The sequence below is a fragment of the Macrobrachium rosenbergii genome, chromosome 48 (assembly GCF_040412425.1).
Source record: "Macrobrachium rosenbergii isolate ZJJX-2024 chromosome 48, ASM4041242v1, whole genome shotgun sequence".
In the NCBI taxonomy this organism is placed as follows: Eukaryota; Metazoa; Arthropoda; class Malacostraca; order Decapoda; family Palaemonidae; genus Macrobrachium; species Macrobrachium rosenbergii.
In genome coordinates, this window is record NC_089788.1 from 66,229,139 (window position 1) to 66,249,572 (window position 20,434).

At 40.3% G+C, this 20,434-nt stretch overlaps 1 protein-coding gene across 1 annotated transcript; it reads left to right on the forward strand.

The window, feature by feature from the left end:
- Positions 1 to 411: 411 nt before the first annotated feature.
- Positions 412 to 19,826, forward strand: LOC136831488 (uncharacterized). The gene is made up of 4 exons (XM_067091995.1): positions 412 to 2,412; positions 17,291 to 17,797; positions 18,267 to 18,443; positions 18,958 to 19,826. The coding sequence occupies exons 1-4, from the start codon at positions 2,085 to 2,087 to the stop codon at positions 19,182 to 19,184; spliced, it is 1,239 nt and encodes a 412-aa protein (XP_066948096.1). The 5' UTR covers positions 412 to 2,084; the 3' UTR covers positions 19,185 to 19,826.
- Positions 19,827 to 20,434: the final 608 nt, after the last annotated feature.

Genomic DNA, 20,434 nt, shown 5'->3' on the forward strand with positions numbered 1-20,434 from the left:
CTCAACAGCTGTAACTCGAGATCTGTAGTTCATCTCTAGAGTTAGGGAGGGGACGGCAACATTACGTATGTCTCAAAGTTATTTTATGGCTGGAGATTTTAAATGGTGCCCCTTGTTTTGATGGCGGATTCTTTTACAAGTTGACACCACACTGAAAATAAGACGATGACATAGGGTGAACAACGGAGAAGGACCACCACTTTTTTTTTTGTCTCTCGCTCTCTTGATGCCACGCAACATTTCTGGACCTACTTTAAGAAGAGGGGCTCCAAGTTTCATCATTCCCACTCTCGGTCCATGACGTCGAAATGCTAGAAGAAGAAGAAGAAGAAGAAGAAGAAGAAGAAGAAGAAGAAGAAGAAGAAGAAGAAGAAGCTTAGTGTAGAGGGGGGAAAATATATCTTGCGTCACACGCGATGGTGCAAATTGTCTCCGATTACATGAGCTCACAGTCCTCCCCTTGTTTGTCGCTTATAAATGGAGGATCTTTTCGAAATAATTGAATTTCACAGTTTAATGACACCATCTGATATGCTGGCTTCGTTCTAATTTTCTCCTCATGTGAAACCTTGAATCGATTTCAGAGCTTGCCGATTTAGTAGTGAAAATTTGATTTCTCCATCTACAGATGTTTCTTTCGTTAAACAAAGAACAGGGTGTGTTGACTGAGTTTATTAGCAAACAAGTGTGTGAGAATTTAAAAAGTAAAGGGAATAAGCTGTATGCAGCATATTTGGACTCATAAAAAGAAAAGCATGCGTTGAAATATGTAGACTCATAAAAAGAGAAGCATGTGCTGAAACATGTAGAAAGGTGTCTGGTTTGGTGTAAAAGTGGGTGTGAGACTAGGGCGTATTGTTAGGCCTCATGGATATTTTTTATATACTCAGGAATGATATTACTGTCAGCGCGGTTCCCATGGTTTTATAAGTTAACGGAATAATTTACATGTGGCTTATTTTCTTGGTTTACCTACCTCCGCTAGCATAGAGCAAGTCCTTATTTCACCAGGTGCATTTCTCTTCTCCGCCGAATTTAACTTTTATTTTATTTACCTAGCTTAATTCATTTCTCTGTTATTAATAATCTGCTTTACCTCATTTGCGTTTTTTTGTTTTCACCCATGTTCATCCAATTTAACTCGTAAATAAGGGCATTCAGGTTCTTTGTTCATTCCGGTTCTGTGTTCATTTATTTCGGCGTATTTGGCAATCTCGTCTTTGATTTACCTTGGCAGTAAAGAAACACACTGGGATTAATACAGTGGATAATTAAGCTTAATAATTATAGGCTATAATTTGTATGGCATTAACAATTATTTAGAGAGGACTACTTCACAATCCTAATACGCTAGCTACCACTCCTGCTATTACATTCAGAAAATCCCTCACACACACATGATGTATGCTTGAATGTGTGCATCTGTGACAGCAGTTGCTGTCACGAAGGCAGTCATTTTACATCTAACTGTATCAAATGTCAAATCTGAAAATTGCGTTAAAGAGCGAATACGGAACTTGTTTGCCAGTGCCTCTACGCAGTATTACAGTTTGCGACATAAGTAATGAAAAAAAGCGTCGCCAATTTTTTTCGTGCATACGAATTTTGAAATACACAAATTGGTAACCGTCGTTTCAGCCTTAAAGGTCTTAGTGTGAGAGCTTTCAACCCCAAGACCCTGGGAGCCAGCGGGCCAACACAGTGGTGTCAAACCCAGTTCGGTGTTGGGGATAGGTCGGCGTGGAGAGGGGCTCGTTTTCCTTGACTTCACTTCCCCTCCCCTTTTCATTTTCTCTTTGGGACCACTCTCTTTTGCCCATTCATCTTCAGTGGCGATCACTTCCTTTCAGCATAGAAATCTGAACGCACCAGAACTTATTCCAGTGATATTACTGACGGCTGTTTGTCATTATATTCAATCAAAAGACAAACGTCTCATTTGAGCTAAAGTGAATTTGGCAAATGGAGGCTACGTTCTTATGAAATCAGTCACATCATACCTCAGTCGATTTAGAAAAACTGTTCAAAAGCCGCTTCTTCATTAGTGTATTGCTCCCCGAGCTTCACGTACTGTATAACCAAAGATGTCTGGAAGTGGTGTTTGGTTGGGATTCTTCCTCGTCTCTTGTGCGTTGGCCGCCGACATGAGCAGTGTGCTTCAAGGGGACGACCCCGCGCTGCGCCAAAAGAACACATGCGCCATGACCCAGGTCCTGCAAGCCATGAACGAGCTTCTGACGTCACTGAGTGCGGAAGTAAGGGATATCAGAAGGCAGGTGCAGACTTCTTGCAGAGGTCACGGCGATGCCAGAGGTGGGGGACGAAGGCCACCAAACCCGCAGAGGAAACCGGAGGTTAAGAAAAAGAATGAAGAGGACGACATTTTTGAGACTTTCGGAAAGGATCCAGAAGGTATTGCTTATCTCCAACCGACGTTGATATTGACTATATTAAGAATTTACACTTTAGAGCATTGCCTTCAAGTCAGTTCTTAATTCTTTGTTTATAAATGACCAACTTCGGGTTGAACTACAAACAGTGCGTCGTCCATACGTCTGCCACTGATTAATAATAATTTTAATAATAATATTAATAATAATTATAATAATTACATCATCCTTTCATCACCATTAATACTGTATTCTTGCTAAGTTTATTCCCAATAGATCCAGAGTCATCAGTTAAAGGGCAAAGAATGAGTATTTTTAAAAATGACCGATCATTCTAGAATTAAATACTAATTAATGCTCACTATACCAAAAACTGATCAAGACAAATGAATTGGTATTCTGCTCACGTTTTAAATAACAGTTTTTCGTGTTGTTATGATGTCAAGGAATGGAATGGAATATAAAATTTCGGCCAAAGGCAAAGCGCTGGGACCTATGAGGTGATTCAGCTCTAAAAAGGAAATTGACCGTGAAAATGTTTAAAGGTGTAACAGGAGGAAAATCTCGTAGTTCTACTAAGAATCAATTGTGAGGAGAGGGTGGAAAGTAAGATGGAAGAAAATTAATATGAACGAAGGTTCAGTAAAAGGAATGAAACTGGTTACAGTTAGGGGCTGAAGGAACGCTGCGAAGACCGTAAGTAATGCCCACAGGGCACCGTGTGAGGTGCACTGACGGCACTAAGGGAAATATTGGCAAGGTGATCATCAGATCAGAGGTGTACTTAGAAACCTGCACTTAACTAAAGTTTGTGTGAAGGAGTCCAAGTTCTGTTACAGAAAAGAATTCACTATCAACCCTTGCTTTGACCCACTACAGTCGACTAACTACCGTACAAATAATTCAGTGCTTAGGTCATCAAAGGTTAACAAGACATGCTAATATCAATATATACTCAACCAGATTTTAAAACCGTATGCTTCTCACTTGTGAGTCAAAAGTCATAACCAAACAAACACCCCCACTCTCTCTCTCTCCCCCCATATAATATATATACTGTAATATATATATATATATATATATATATATATATATATATATATATATATATATATATATATATACACTAGCTGACCAACTTGACACTGCTTGGGAGAACTCTGAATGACAACCAATAAACTATCTCTCTCCAAGTTTCCCTCACTCTTTCCCTCTTTCTCCTCTCTAACACACCCTCTACTCTCTCTCCCTCTTTCTCCTCCCTAACATCCCGTCTACTCTCTCTCTCTCTCACTTCCTCTCCCTCTCACTCTCTCTGTCCAACTCTCCCTCACTCTTTCCCTCTTTCTCCTCCCTAACACCCCTTCTACTCTCTATCTCTCTCTTTCTCCTCTCTAACATCCCGTCTACTCTCTCTCTCTCCTCCCTAACACCCCCTCTACTCTCTTTCTCACTTCCTCTCCCTATCACTCTCTCCCTTTCCTGTTAAGATAGTCGCTTCAATTACATTGCCCAGCATTTTTGACATTCTATATTTCACCCCTTCTCACCCCCGATTCCTGTCGGGGATGAACGTGGACCTAAAGGGCATCAGGAGTGTCACTTCATCTCCGCAACCTCGAGAACTATGGATTAGACACTAATAGTTGTTGCTTTCAGTTATTTTTGCATGTCACCCCATCCCACCCCCACCCCCTTTAGTGCCAGTTTTACTATCTCCCACAGATTGTAAGTCATATGTATACCAAGCTTGGTTGAAATTGCTCAATGCGTTTCAGTTATACTGGAACATACACACAAACATATATTCATATATATACATACATATGTATGTATATATACATATATGTGTGTATGTATATATATACACCACTCAAATACCTGTACACATAATACATACATAAGTAGGCTACATGAATTCATTTCAACGTAAGACACACTATTATTGCTCGTCCTCGTTGTTTTCCTAATTAAGGGTTTCATCACCTTCCATATTCGCTTATTTGTAATTTCATTTTAGCTCATTTCTTTGCTTTCATTTTTAGTTTTCCGTAAAAGAAAACTATTGTGCCGGCTTTGTCTGTCCATCCGCACTTTTTCTGTCCGCCCTCAGATCTTAAAAACTACTGAGGCTACAGGGCTGCAAATTGGTATGTTGATCATCCACCCTCCAATCATCAAACATACCAAATTGCAGCCCTTTAACCCCAGTAGTTTTTATTTTATTTAAAGTTAAAGTTACCATAATCGTGCATCTGGCAACGAAATAGGATAGGCCACCACCGGACCGTGGTTAAAGATTCATGGGCCGCTGCTCATACAGCATTATACGGAGACCACTAAGAGGTAGATCTATTTTCGGTGGCCTTGATTATACACTATACAAAAAACTCGATTGCGCTGAAGAACCTTCGGGGGCATTTTTAACGTTTTCATCCACACGACTTTTTGGGATAAAATTGCTAAACCTACGTGGCTTCGACTCACCACTGTCAATTAAGTACCATGCACATAATTTACTGTTAATGGTAGGCTAACAGAGGCAAAACGGATTTTTCAGGAGTGACCTCTGGTCTATCGTCGGTGGGGTGAAACTGTGATGTTTTGATCATATATGTTACCACAATAACGACAAGTTAAGAGAAGCTTGATGATTCTGGATATATATACCACAACGTAATACTGCGGGTTTCATCACAGAAATGACCGTGAATGCGCTGCACGTTTAGTGGGATAAATATCGCATGTAGTTAATTTTATCTCAAAACTATTAAACAAATATTCCTATGACCGTTTAAGTTCAAAATATGTAACTTAAATTATTCTGCATAGGTTCAAAATGAGTAACTTATCTCATTCTGCGTAAGGGCCAGCAGGGCGCAATCAAACGACTTGTCATCCCTTCGCACGCTCTTCTTCTTCATTTCAAGATGAGATACCGACCCTCGTGTCGGTGGAACAACGGTCCCTTTGGAAACCCCACACCCGCCAAATCCTTCAGAAAAATTTAATTATGAATATGCTGCAAGAGAACGATTTAAGGATAGGGAATATCAAGTAATTTTATACGGCCCAAAACAGCTGAATCAGAACCGGAGCAGCTGGATACAAAGCTGGTGACAGATGGAACGTTGATGTACGATAATGCACGCTTCAGGGTGTCGAGTTCACGAGCGAGAAGAGATGACGCAAGTGATAGTGATGTTTATCACCTATTCTTGTCCTTCTTTTCTTATGACTTAAGAACCAACTCCCAATCAAAAATAAAATAGTAATAAGACACAATATGTTACTGCATTCTTCGCAAGGTCTGATTGATATAATGAGGCAGTATTCGCAAAATCCATTTGACATCAAACAAGTCACAATACATAACCATAATCATGAGAGATCACGTGCAAACAAATTAGCTTACATTGATAAGACAATTTATCTCTGAAAGACGTGTGGGACGTTATCGTAAAGATATTGATTATTAATAAACCCCACTTGCGTGTTCATTCTTCTGTCCTATGTTCAGGAAGATGGAGATAGCCTACACACACACACATACACATAACAATCATTACCACCAGGAAAATTAAGGACTGGGTGTAAATCCTGACTGGTTTTCGCTTTATTTCTAAGCCATTAATGAAGGACTGATACATTGTGGTAGAAATTCCCCTATACACTAAGGGGACAGTACAAACTTGGAGACCGCTGAAAACCAAAATTCCACACCTGACAGGTGCCAAGGGGTGCAACAGTACGTTCATTTGTGCTCGAGGTCAAGTACCGTGTTTACAAATCTCTCTTCTTTTTTCGGTTCAGATTCACTACCTTCTTTAATGGATCACGTTTATTTATGCCATGACTGATAGTCATATTCTTCCAAAAGGTTTCATTTATAAAGCTAGATTCAATGAAGTTTCTTTTCAGTGTATTATTAGAATAAATTCGTTTTTACCCCGGCCCAGTTGATTGTTTAACCGTTTTCACGAACATGAACGAAAATTCCACTGTTGTACCACTCTCTTTTGCAATTTTTTTCGAGGTTTGACCGTTATATAACAAATTGTATTAGTAATCTGTATCTTTCATAGGTATACAAACCGTTGTTTTTCATAAATGGAGTATCCAGCAGCTGACGCACGCAATGCAAACTGGATACTCCATTCATGAAAAGCGAGGGCTGGTATCTCCGAAGGAACATTAAATATATATGCACACACACACACACACACACACACACATATATATATATATATATATATATATATATATATATATATATATATATATATACATACATACATACATACTGTATATACATATGTATGTATGTGTGTGTATGTATGTGCGTGTGTTTACTCCTAGAGGGGTGGTTTTAAAGAGAAAATATTCATACATTAACTGCAGATTCATGCGTCAACTGCTGATACAAGGAGGAGAGCTCCCGTATCTACAACTTTCAGAACATTATCTGCTTCCAATATTCTTAAATAAGTGCCATCAGCACCACACAGAGGATCTTAAGCACACTCCTCCATTTATCTGTATCTTGCACATACTCTTAAAATTTCTGAGATATAACGGCTGTCTACATAGTCTAACACAAGCTTTGCTTCACCACAACTTCTTTTAATCATAATCATCAAATTATTGTTCACACCATACATACTCGACACCCTCCATTTTGTATCTCTACCAGCTTTTTCTAGGTCCATGTAAACCACATCTAGCTTTTCCGGTTTATTCTCAAAAACTCTTTCATACTGAACACAATGTTTCACGTCCTCTTCCTTGTCTAGACCAACATTGATCGTCATATATCAATACGCTGCCATCTGTATCATTTTCTCATCCAAGATCCTACCATATGCCTCCTATGGTATACTACTTAGTAATATTGTGGCTATGAAATCTATTAACTTTATTCTTATGTAAAAGAAGCCTTATTCCACTAAGCAATTCCTTGGGAACCTTTCTCTCATCCAGACATGCCTTACACAAACTGGTCAGCCAGTCACACTTCCCTTTCCCCCAGCATCCATAATGCAACATCACATTTGTAATCCAACCAATTCCTGGTGCCTTTCCATTGCTCAACTTCTCAACTTTTCCCCTTACATCTCCTCCAGTCACTTTCACAACCATTCTCAAACTTACACTAACCTTTTCCACTCTCATCATTCAACTATGATTCTCTTTAAACCTAATTAAATAAATCTTCAAAATATTCAATCCATCGGCCTAAGACTATATTTTCTTCAGCCAGCATATCTTCATTTGTATCTTTTACTCTTTTATCCATTTGCTCATTAACTTTTGTCTTCACATTTACATCCCTAAAGAACAATTTTTTTTACAAAGGCATACTCAGATTTACTTATCTCTTTTCTAATTTGCCTTCTCTTTCTTCAAGACTAACATACCTTCCTCTAGTATACTTGTATGTGATCTTCTATCATAAAACTAGAACCTGAAAACCTCCTTTTTTCCTTAACTAAACTTCTTATTTCTCCATCCCACCACCTACAAATTTATCCCCTCTTCCTACCTATCTATACCCTACAGACTGTACGGTCCCTTCCTTGAATTTTGCGTCCTCTTCATGTATTCCTTATACTCAGCGTCAAACTCCAGTCAAAAATTTTATCCATCTCCTTTGTACATGCTATTCTGACTTCCTTCTCATCAAACTCACTTGTCTTAGCAACATCCAGAGCTACGTTTCAATCAATCTTTTTAAACTAAAGGTTCTATCAATTTTAGATTTTGCTTCGGCAAATAATGTTCAGTAAATACCTCTGGCCACCCCAATTCTCGTCATAACATCTATCACTTACTTTCCATCAGCTCTAACAAACTATTCTCAGAATTTCCTCTTTCCCAAGCATACTCATGAATATTCTTTTCTGAAAACCATGCGTTTCCTTTCAGAACATTATTCATCTAGGCTCTCTCCATTCTCGTCTACCCCAGGAAACCCATACCTCCCAACAATGCCATCTCTATCACATACCTTAGCATTTAAATCACCTGACATATATATATATATATATATATATATATATATATATATATATATATATATATATACATAATACATATAGTATATATATATATATATATATATATATATATACATAATACATATAGTATATATATATATATATATATATATATATATATAGTACATTATTCTCTGATATATCTATATATATATTATATATGTTATACATTATTCTCTGTAACCCAATTCCTTTTTCCATTATAGGAGACCATTGGCATTACGTACTTCTTAGCTGAAAAAAGTTAAAGAACATCAGAAAAAAGAAAATATGGCTTAAAGCTGAAAGATGAGCAATAACTTTACCTCCTGAGAAATGGAGTGACTCAACTCAAGGAAAACTGGAGGAAGGACTCCACTGTCTGGCTGTATGGGAAGAGAATCATACCAAACAGAGAATGCCAAGATTGCTGAATCTTCACAGAGTAAAATGTGAGAAGTAGCAGCTTGTATGGTCTTATAAGGCCACATGGGAGAAGGGAAGTCTCTCTCCTTTAATTTATCCTTCGCCAGAAAAAAAGAAAGGGGGAGTGGAAAAAAGAAAAAAATCTATCTCAAGTTGACATGAAGAGAGGAGATTAAATGAATTCTATATTATTTAATCCTGTCGAGATAGGAAACAAGATAAACCACCCTTAACACAGGGGCAATGCTGAAAAATTACAAATTTTGAATCAATTTGTATTTTTCATAACTAACAAACCCTAAGTCTTTACATAAGGGGATTTTCTCAAGCACTTAGCTGGAGTCCGGTTAAAAATAGCACAAGGTTTTGGTGGCATTTGGAGGTAGCCAATGGGGAAAGAGGCGGGCAGAACTCGACCTGGTTTTCCCCTAGCAGATGCTGTGTGCGTCAGTTTTCTTCCAGCCCAGCTAACCGTATGAGGGGTGGCTTGAGGTGGGCCATATATTTAAAGACTTCAGGTTTGTTAGTTATGAAAAATACAAATTGATTAAAATTTTGTTATGTGTTCACATACAAAACAAACCCTTGGTCATTGCGTAAGGGGAAACCTATTTTTGGTGGGAGGATAAACTAAGCTTTAGAACTGACTAATGGTTTGGCTCACCTGGGCTCACTTCCTGGCCAATTGTTAGAACATAGGAAGGAGTCGTATGCCTTTGATCTGTTAAGTGAAAGGTTACTCAACAGCCAGACATCCGGGCTAAGAGACAATGGGAACTCCTGTCTACATTACGCCTTGGAAGAAGGAAAAGAACCTGTAATTGTTGGGGACAACACAACTCATGTTAGTTACCAACCTTGTTATGTTGTCAGTTCCTCTCTCCCCTTGTAAGAGAGAGAAAGGAACTTTCTTCTACTTAAGAATTTGTATTGTGCAGGAACAATCAAACATGACAAATAGAATGGGCGCTCACTCACCTGTATCTAACCCGTTCCAGCAAATGACGATTTAAATTTCTCAGCTGCTGGCCAGAAGAGGAGAAAAAGAAAGAGAAGGGAAGAAGGCCAGTCATCAACATTCACTCTCAATTTCATAACCAATATCTTAAGTAAGATACAAACTGTCCAACTAGGGGCATTGGATGAGTTTACACAACTTGTTGAGCAGCCACTGCTGGACCCAGGGAAAAAGTGTCCAGGAACCTATGGGCAACATCCTGTAGACAGAAGGATGTGAAGGTTGTTTGGCGAAGACATGTACCAGCCTTCAATATCCTATGAACCAACAAGTTCTTTTTAAAAGTGATGGAAGGGCCAAGGCCCCTAACATCATGAGCTCTTGCATGCACTGTATTGGCATCCGTATGTGAAGAGGTGCTTCATGCTTGTCTAATAACTTCACGTAGCCAAAAGGAGATGGTGTTCTTGGACACTTCTTTCTTGTTCTGGCCTTTGCTAACAAAAAGTCTTCGACAATCAGGTCGGAGATGTTGAGTCCTTCTTAGATAGCTATGCAGAACCCTGACAGGACATAAAAGTAATTCGTCTGGGTCGTTACTAGCAAAATCTCCAAGGGAGGGGATCGAGAATGACTCGAATCTGTCGTCGTAAACCACGGAATTTTGAGTCTTAGCTACGAATTCCCGGACGAATTTGAAGGCTGTGGACCCCCAACCCCTCAAGTGTTTAACATTAAAAGAGAGTCCATGAAGTTCACCAACTCTCTTTGAGGAAGCCAAGGCCAGTAAGAAGACTGTTTTGAGGGTTAAATTTCTATCTGATGAACCCTGCAAGGGTTTATATGGAACATAAGTGAGGCTGCTAAGTATCAGGGTTAAATCCCAATTAGGAGGCTTAAGATCTCTCGGGGAACAGGAATGTTCAAAGCTTTTGAGGAGTACTGTATAGAGATTTCCCATGAGGCAGAAAGATCTGCACCTTCCAAATGCAAAACTATTCCTAGAGCAGCTCTAGATCACTTGATGGCTGACACAGAAAGTAGCTTCTTCCTACACAGGGATACAAGGAGGTCCATTACTTGTTGAATGAAAGTTCCGACTGGAAAGAAACCCTGTTGGCGACACCAATCACAGTAGACGGTCCATTTCCCCTGGTACATGATTGTAGATGATTTTCTGAGATAGCCAGACATCTCTGCTGCTGCTCTGCGAGAAAAGCCTTTCGCTTGCAGGAGATACTGGATAGTCTCCAGCCGTGAAGAGATGGGGACCCTACCGATTGGTGGAACCTCTCAATGTGTGGTTGGCAAAGAAGGTTGTGGCAGGGGGAGGAATCTCCCTCAGTGTCTCAGTCAACAGAGCTAGAAGATCAGGGTGCCACTCTGCGTGTGGCCACAAGGGAGCCACTAGGGTCATTCTGAGGTTCTGAGAAGTCATTACTCTGTTGATTACTTGACGGATCAGGCAAAAGGGGGGAAGATGTAAACATCCAGATTGTCCCAAGGGTGTTGCAACGCATCTTCTGCCATGGCCCCATGATCTGAAATGACCAAACAAAATACCTCTAGTTTTCTGTTGTATCTGGTCACAAAGAGATCTACCGTTGGCCTTCCCCACAGATGGAACACCCTTTCCGCTACTTCCAGATGAAGTGACCACTCTGTTCCCAGCACTTGACCCCGACAACTCAGCTTGTCTGTCACAACATTCCTCTTGCCTAGAATATATCTGGCTGAGAGATCCTATAAGTCTCCACCCACTGGTGTAATTGTACTGCCGATTTGTGAAGTTGGCGGGAAACTAGCCCTGTTTGTTGACATATGCCACCACCATGGTATTGTTGGACATGTGGACCATGGAGTGCCCTATCACCCTTTCCTGAAACTCCTGAAGGGCTAGGAAGGTTGCTTTTAGCTCTAGGATGTTGATGTGAAGCTGTTATTCTTGGTGATCCCACACCCCTGAGGTCAGAAGATCTTCCAAGTGTGCTCCCCAACCCTTCTTCAAGGCATCTGAGAACAGAAGAATCTCCACAGGGGGAGAGTGAAGAGGCACTCATATGGTCAGGTTCCTGCCATCCAGCCACTATGCTAAGTCCTGTCTCACTTCTTTCAAGAGAGGAACTCGGAAGAAGGGAGAGTCCCTTGAAGGGGACCAAACCTCTTTCAATCTCCACTGAAGGGATCGAAGGTGGAGACATCCGTGAAGAACAAGCTTCTCCAGGGGTGACAGGTAACCTACAATGATCTGCTACGGACGTGCTGGTTGTTTTTGTTTGGAGAGGAAGGACTGAACAATGATCCTGAACGTGTCGGTGCTTTAATCTGATGGGAAGACCCTCATTGCTGTCATGTCTATAAGCATGACCAGGTAATGGATTCTTTGGCTGGGCTTGAGATTTGGCTTCTCCAAATTTATCACTATGCCTAAGCTGTGGCAAAACTGGAGTAGATGGTCCCTGCCTTGGATTACCTTTACCCAAGAACTTGCCAGGACCAGCCAGTAATCGAGGTATCTCAGGATGCGTATCCTGTGTGAATGAGGCAAGGTATACCCAGGGTGGACACTCTTGTGAACACCTATGGGCCAGTTGAAAGGCCTAAAAGCACCTTGAATTGGTAAACTATCTCTCCCAGGCTGAAGCGAAGAAACTTTCAGGATGATTGGTGCATTGGAATCTGGAAGATTCAGGTCTATTGTGAGCATGAAGTTGGCCTTCCTGATGGCTGCTAGAACTATGCAAGGAGTTTTCATCTTGAAACGAGTCTTTCTGATGAAAAGGTTGAGAGTAGACAGGTCTATGACCAGTTTCTAATTGACCGATGCTTTTGGAACCAGAAAGACATGGCTGTAGAAGCCTGGGGATTGATCCTTCATGACCTCAACAGCTCCTTTTTCCATTATTTTCCTCACTTCCTCTTGGAGAGCTAGATATTTCAGTGAGCCTTGAGCATACGTTCTTTGGTGAAGTGGACACTTGGAGAAGGGAGGAGGAAACTCGAAGGGGAGTAGATATCCCACCTGTAGAACATCTACTACTCAGGTCCCCACTCCATACTGCTGCCAACTTGCCCGATGCCCCACCAGGCATGCCCCCACTGATGGCAGCCTCTCCTTTCCCTGGTCTGGAAGAACGGGCTGAAAGGGACGCCATTGAGGAGTTTTTGTAGTTGGAGAAGGCGAAGATTGGTGGCCCCTATGACGGCCCATCATGACTTGAGGTCTTTTAGGCAAAGTATAGGAGGTAGCCTGAGGTCTAGGCTTAGCTATGTTAGCATGAGAAAGACCAGAAGATTTAGGGACGGCTTGGTATACAAGATGGTCGTTGTTTTCTGCTCTCCGTCTGTCAACTGCCGTGTCAACCTTGTCCTTAGGAAAGAGAGATGAGGAGCTTAGAATATCTCCATTTCTTAATGCCAAGATGGAATCAGTGCCAACAAATCTGGAGACCTTAGAGAGGGCAGTATCTCTCCTTTTCAGTAACCTATTGGCCCACATATTTGCTGCTAAGTGAGCCAAGTACGAAATAGTCTTCCTTGGACTGCAACAGTCTAAGGAAGGTGGCACTCTCCTCACTGTAGCTAACCATGGAAGCAGAAGAGATCTTGCCCAATGTTGTTGGCTTTAAATCAAGCCATGAAACTGCATGAAAAGCAGTAGAAGCAGTTATCTCCACTGTAGCTGACTCTTGGTGTGTGAAGGAGGTGCCCTCCACCTTAAATTGGTCTGTAGATAGGCCTCAGGCTAGATGAACCAGGTTTGGATCCACTTGTCTTGCTTGTAACGCAGCCTTAAGGGTTACGTAGAAACGTCTATGTCATGGAAGTGGTGGAGGAAGCAACTTCAAAGAACTACTAGATTGAAGTGAATTGTCTCATTTGGAGATGAGAGAATTCACCTGGTTGAGAATGCAGTCAGCATGATTAGAATAGGCAACCCAAATGATGCCTTCGTTTCTTTCTTGGGTCCAACCAGGACTTCTAGACCCGAACAAAAATCTAAAGTGGTAGCCAAAGTCTCTTCAACTAAATCGTTGTATCCACAAATGAGTTCAACGATTTCTGAGTATACTGTCTAAGTTCTTGACTGTCTGCATCCAGGGGGAGAGGACCTTCTACTTCTGGGCCATGGGGTTCTTGATCTGGCCTGTAAACCAGATCAGAGGCACAAATACAGTATATCCCTGTTAAATATTGTAGCATAAGCTACCTCAGGGCCTAAGACCTTCTTGGGAGCATGAAGTTCTGAAGAATGAGAAGGCACCTTGTCTTGATCGCGATCCCGTCCATGAGAATGGCAGCACATTCTACGATGAGGAGATGAAGGCAGTGGTAAGTTATGCGACCGTGAAGGGCTCCCATTACATGGAGAACGGCCATGGCTATGTGAGTGAGAGCGGGGATCACAGTCCCGTCCGTGAGAATGGAAGCGCGTATTATGATGAGGAGATGACAGCCGTGGATGGTTGCGCAACCCTGTAGGACTCCCATTAAGTGGAGAACGGTCGTGACCTTGTGAGTGAGAACATGGACTATGAGATCTAAGAGAACGGTCCCGATCCCAAGAACTTTCCCTCAATGCTGACTTCTTAATGGGCGCCTTGTCATCCTTCTTCACGGCTGTGGCAATAACACTCATTCCTTGAGCAGGACGAGTAGAAGAGGAGGAGATACCTGCAACTTCTTGCGGAGAAGTCTGATCCGCAGACCTATGGTTCTTACAGGAGACTTCTCTTGATGTGTGCACTGCCGCACGGGAATCAGTAACTGGGCGACTTTCATCAGTTAAACAGCAAGTAAGTTCGGAGTAGCTCTAGATGAAACAGGAACAGGTTTGACATGGTTGTGTTTAGATGAACGAGAATTGGCTGCAGGAGAAGCGGAGCGTGTACCTGGAGAGGGCCTGCGAATCTTCTTGCATGGAGGTGCTATGAAGCCCTTCTCCTTCCAATGTCTGATAGGGATGGAATGAACAGATGATGAAGAAGAAGAGGAAGATGAAGACGATGAGGGAGATCTACAATGCCTTTTCTTCTATTTCATCAACTCAGAAGAGCATCTTCGGCTATAACCATCAGAGCTTGAACAAGTGAGTCGGAAGCAGCAGACGTAGAAGACCCAGGAATGGAAGCCGATGGAAGTGACAGGCTGATGACAGAACAGTATAGGACAAGGGAAGAGCAGCATTGGAAACACGGGAAGAAATCATAGAAACCGTAGCTCTGGAAATCGTCATGGTGGTAGACATTGGGGTGCAGGAAGACATGAAGTGGGACGCCCAACGCTCGGAAAGTTTCTGTGCATCCATGACTGAAAATACTGTACAAGGGGTAGCTGCCTCCTCCCTCATGGAGGGGGAAGCCTCCCTCCCCAAAAGAACAGAGGCAGCTACATCAATTACAAGATCTCCTGGACGCCTCCTCAAATCATCTAAAGATGAAGCAATAGAAGACTGAGGAGTAAAATCTTCCTGAAAAGAAGATGCAATGAGAGATTTTGGCATGGAAGAGGTAGAACAAGAAGGAATGGAGGCGTCTGCTGCCAGTGGAGGTGAGAAGCCTTCCCAAGACAGAGCAACCAATTTCCTTCTATGTCTCCTCTTCTTACCAGAATTCTTCTATTGCTCTGAAAACCAACTACGACACTTGGAACGGGTTACTTACATTATAATCATCAGATCTGCATCTGCTACAAGTGGTATATGGGTCGTTATCCAAGGCAGCTAAATAACGAGAGCATAGGTTACTACCAACACCTGGGCATCTTCTCTGAGTACTGAAGCAGGGGGGTGATTAGCAGGTTCCCCACCTCAGCACTGCACATGGAGTGAGTAGCTTGGTCATCATCCAGGCTAAACATACCCTCTGTGGTGGTGGGGATAGGGTAGACACCAGTCCAAGAGGACAGGCAGGGGTTGTGGTGGGCACAGTGCGGGGGGAAGAAATGATGCCAGTGGTGTATTGCCCTTGGAATATACCACTGGAATCTTTACCTCCTCCCTCCTTGAACCTTATCTCTCCCTCTTTGAAGGAGACCATGACACACACTCATCACAAGTCAGCAACACTGAAAACTCTTTGCTTCTGCATAACAGAATGTGCACATTTCACGATGAATGCAGATATAAAATACCCACACACTCGACCATGTCCACAACACCTAAACTGATAATTCTTACGCTGAGAAGAAAAATCATTATTCCAAACAAAAATGCAACAAGACTATAAAATTACAAGCCACAATCATAAGTTCCTCAGACAGAAACACTCATGAAAATGGCTTCAACAAGCAGCTATAATAGAGAATGCATCTGTGTACGTATATGGGTTGTTTCCCACACCCAAGCATTAGCTGCAGCCAAAATTCACAACCTTGTTAACAAGCTTCAACAACCAGACCAGTTACTGCTGCAAGTATCCATATAAAAGACTTTGGGTTTTATCCTCATAGCAAAATGTTTTTTATAAATTCATTACAGTATAGTAACTGCTGTCTTGTTGATGACAATAACACTCAATCTCACCCTTCTACGGGCATCTGGGCTTTCATATTAGTGTACTTCAAATCTGTCTTGGATGTAACTAACAGTTCACACAGTTTAAATCTGTTTCTCATAATATATTACTAATTCTATTTGCATATCATGTAAAAAGTGGCTTTCATAAATATGTAAATATTATGGGAATCACACAAGTGTTAAGTGTGGAAGAATCCCACCTACATACACATTACAGTTCAACACTGTGGGCACTTTGGTCATTGTTTTTATTTTCTTGTTACATTTGTACACACACAGCATTCATCTTACAGTTACTTGACATTACATACAATACAGTGCCTTTGAATGTCTTGTGTTCCATGCACTTGATCATAAATACACAGTTTGGGTAGGCTTGACTACTGTGATGAGGTTCATAAGAAATTTTGCCTAGTAAATTGTCATTCTTTTGTTTTGTTTTTAATATACATCTATCATAAAAAGACATGAATAATTCTTATTTCTTTGGAATCTGTACAATTTTGTAAGTGTATTTTCATGGGCTAGCAACGTTGCGGTAGAATTCTCAGGTAGTGTGCAGTAGCTCAGCCAAGGCTAGCAAAGTCACAATCGACTTTTTGAACCTTGAATGCACTTGTAACCTTGGATACATCAGAGCAAATGACTGACGGTTAATTGCACATAGTATCAGCTTAATCCATCCATCTGGAATACCATTCTTAAAATTTGGGATACTACTACTATACTACTGTTGCCTTTCCTGACAGGATTAAATTGCACGAAATTTGTCTGATAAATCCAATTCTTATCTATCCTGTACACTCTTTTGTCTGCACTCCATGGTACCATCAACTTTTCTTTCAGTAAGATTTAAAATGATATCCAATGTTGTTTTTTGCACATTATTTTACTTCCTAATTTTTTCTTATCATATTGCTAATATTGCCATAGTTAACACTAGTCTCAACTGTTATATTTTTAGAAGAAAAGGAGGCTACAGAATCACCAGGCTCTGATTATGAAGATTATGACTACAGAGGGGGTGATGGCGGTGAAGATTCTCCAGCCAATGATTTGATAAATGATTTATCTAGCTGGTGGGATTCTATCGTACCATTTGCAAAGCCAACGGAGGGGACAACCACAACAGAGGCCCCAACACCAGCCCCAATTCCTGATTACTATTATGGTCATGGTGATATCGATGACAGCAGAAGAGATGAAGTGGAGAGACATGGAACAAGTTTCCCCACAGATGATGGCACAGGTTACCCAACAGATGATGGCACAGGTTACCCACCAGATGATGGCACAGGTTACCCAACAGATGATGGCACAGGTTACCCAACAGATGATGGTACAGGTTTCCCAACAGATTATGACACGAGTTTCCCACCAGATGACACAAGCTTCCCAACGCCAGACTTTGCACATTTTTATCCACCAACCACTTCACAGCCTCCAATTTATTATCCTCTTCCTCCTGAGCGTAAGTTCATTAAGATTAAGAGACATATGGTGTGTGCTTTTCATCCATTAGAATATGTTTTAGTGGAGTGTGTGATAATTTGTAAATGCTTTTAAATAATATAAGTGATATAAATTTATTATGAATGACAAATATGTTCACATAAACTATTCACTTAAATTTTTTGACAGTCTTATGACAGCCTCATTAAAAGTTAACTTCTAACTGTCCATTCCTTATTTTTGTAGTTACAATAAGTTTACTTAAATACAGGATAAATATTCATATTTAGCATGTCCCAGAAAAAGAATCACATTTTAATATGTATGTCATTGTCAACAACATAAATCATCCTGAATTATGCATACTTAACCCAGTTGGTTTAGAAGTCCTACAAAGCTTATGTGAGATGGAATACTTGGGATCTAAGCCAGAGAGAGAGAGAGAGATAAAACAAGACTAACTCTGTACAATGTCTTTCCTTTGACAGCAACTACCTGCCCTACACCTTTCCATAATCAGGCAGGAGGCTGCTACTTAGTCTTCCATGATCAAAGAGACTGGCGGTCATGGGGTGAGGCTCATGCCTTCTGTCAAAACTATGGTGGTACACTGGCTGCTCCACATAGACTCCGAGAATTACAAACATTCCTTTCACGTTATTACTGTAAGTATCTGAGAGAAGTATATGTTTCCACATAAAAGACCTTCAAAATTGAATATGAAAACATAATGATCATAAAACATGAAACCTATACGTATAATCAAGCCACAAACTTCTGTGCATGCTACTTGAAGTATGTGTGAACTACCGTTTGCTGGTAAATATGTTTCATATTGTGTAACAAAAGTTTACCAAGTCTGAATTGTCTCTTGAAATACAATCATATTTATATAAGCTCAGAGTCCAATTAAAAGTGATTATTTCTAAATATTTTCATCTAGAAACGTTTTGTCATATGTCAACTTTTCAAGTCTGTTATGAATTCTCGAGCACTCATTTCATGAAGTTATATCATACACTCACTTTCCTTTAGAATATCAACTTCAACATAATCAAGGGCTGAAAATGACAAATTTTATGCCATAAAAATTCAAACCTAAGAAAAAACCAGCTTCCAAGTCTACTTGGTGTATGTGTGTGCTACTTTTACAGAATATATTTAATTTTACCTCTACAGCTGATGCTTTCTGGGTTGGAGCAAAATTTGATGTGCCAAGCAGAAGGTGGAAATGGTTAAATGGAAGAGAAGTGGAGCGTGGCACCTGGAAGCAAGGGCAGCCAAGCAGGAATCAAAACATGAAGTGCATCTTCTTGGATAAATGGTCGGGATACAGAGCCACTAATTTCTTCTGTGGAGAAAAGTATCCCTTCATTTGTGACTACAGACAACCAGAAAATCAATAAATAAAATAATAATTTGAGTGACTACCCAAACATCAATATCAAGATCATAAGACTAATTATCAATATTGTGAACCAATAATGTAAGGGCTTGGTTTAAAAGCTGATATTTCTCTCAAGAACACCAAAAAGGTTGAAGACAAGAAAAACTATTCTCTATCGTAGATTGATGCCGCTACAATGCTGTTTAAGTGTAGGTGTGAGTTAACTAGTGAGGATGATTTTTCAGATTCTGTCACACTTGTCTAAAATGTTACAAGAATCTTACTGAAAGTTTTGTTTCAATAGCAGCAGTTATGTAGCAACAATGAACATAAAGTTGAAAAAACTAATCCCAATAACTTTTGTATACAGTCAGTGAAAAGCATATTAACTATTGCTGACTTAATGCTGCATACATAATTTGGTTGTCAGTACTGTAGTGATCTAAAATTCATTTCTTTTACTGGTAGTATAAAAATAAGAATACACTTCACCCTTGTTTAGCAACATTTCAAACAATGATGTTGTCAGAACTTGGTACTCTTAAAAAAGGATTTAGAAAGTAAGCTATAGATTAAGCTATGAAGTGCTTTTAAGAATTATTTTTGTAGATATACTATACTGTAGACTGTATTAGGCAAATACATAACTTTACTGAAAGAACTGAAGCATTTTCTTTCTTATGATATTAAATGCACATATAATCAGGGAAGATGATAAGCTCTGAAATGAGATGGCAGATGGTAAGCTATAGCACTAAGGGATCTTTATCGACCTCTCATTAGGTCACACAATGACATTCTTCAATGGCCATGTACTCAGTATAGTATGAGAGTCAACTTTTATGACCAACTTCATTTCAGTAATCTTAGAAAATCTTTTCTCTGGGGATTTACATGTCAAACTTTCCTCACTGTTCCATGGCACAAAGTATACTATAACCCCTCACACCGCAATGCATAATTCATTATCAACAAGGCCTATATTGATGTAGGAGAAGTCTGTTTCAGAATACGAGCCCTTTACACACAAATTATTCACTAGTAATTCAAAACAGCTGCAGTTTTCAAGGGGCAACTAATGACATGTGTTAATTATCTTTATTTAAAAATTCTCCATGAAGAAACATCAGAATAATATATCAGTTTAACAGCAACATTAAACATTGGTGTAATATGTTAAACATTCAAGATTGCAATAATTCACAATGGTTTCCAAACAACTGAAGGACAAAGTGTCCAAATGGTCCTTCATACAAAACAAAAATTAAA

Bases quoted from the DNA above. Each gene is read 5' to 3' on its own strand.
- LOC136831488 (XM_067091995.1), top strand. From the start codon at position 2,085: ATGTCTGGAAGTGGTGTTTGGTTGGGATTCTTCCTCGTCTCTTGTGCG. The intron at 17,798-18,266 runs GTAAGTTCATTA...TTCCTTTGACAG, and splicing joins TTATCCTCTTCCTCCTGAGC to CAACTACCTGCCCTACACCT. The intron at 18,444-18,957 runs GTAAGTATCTGA...TTACCTCTACAG, and splicing joins ATTCCTTTCACGTTATTACT to CTGATGCTTTCTGGGTTGGA.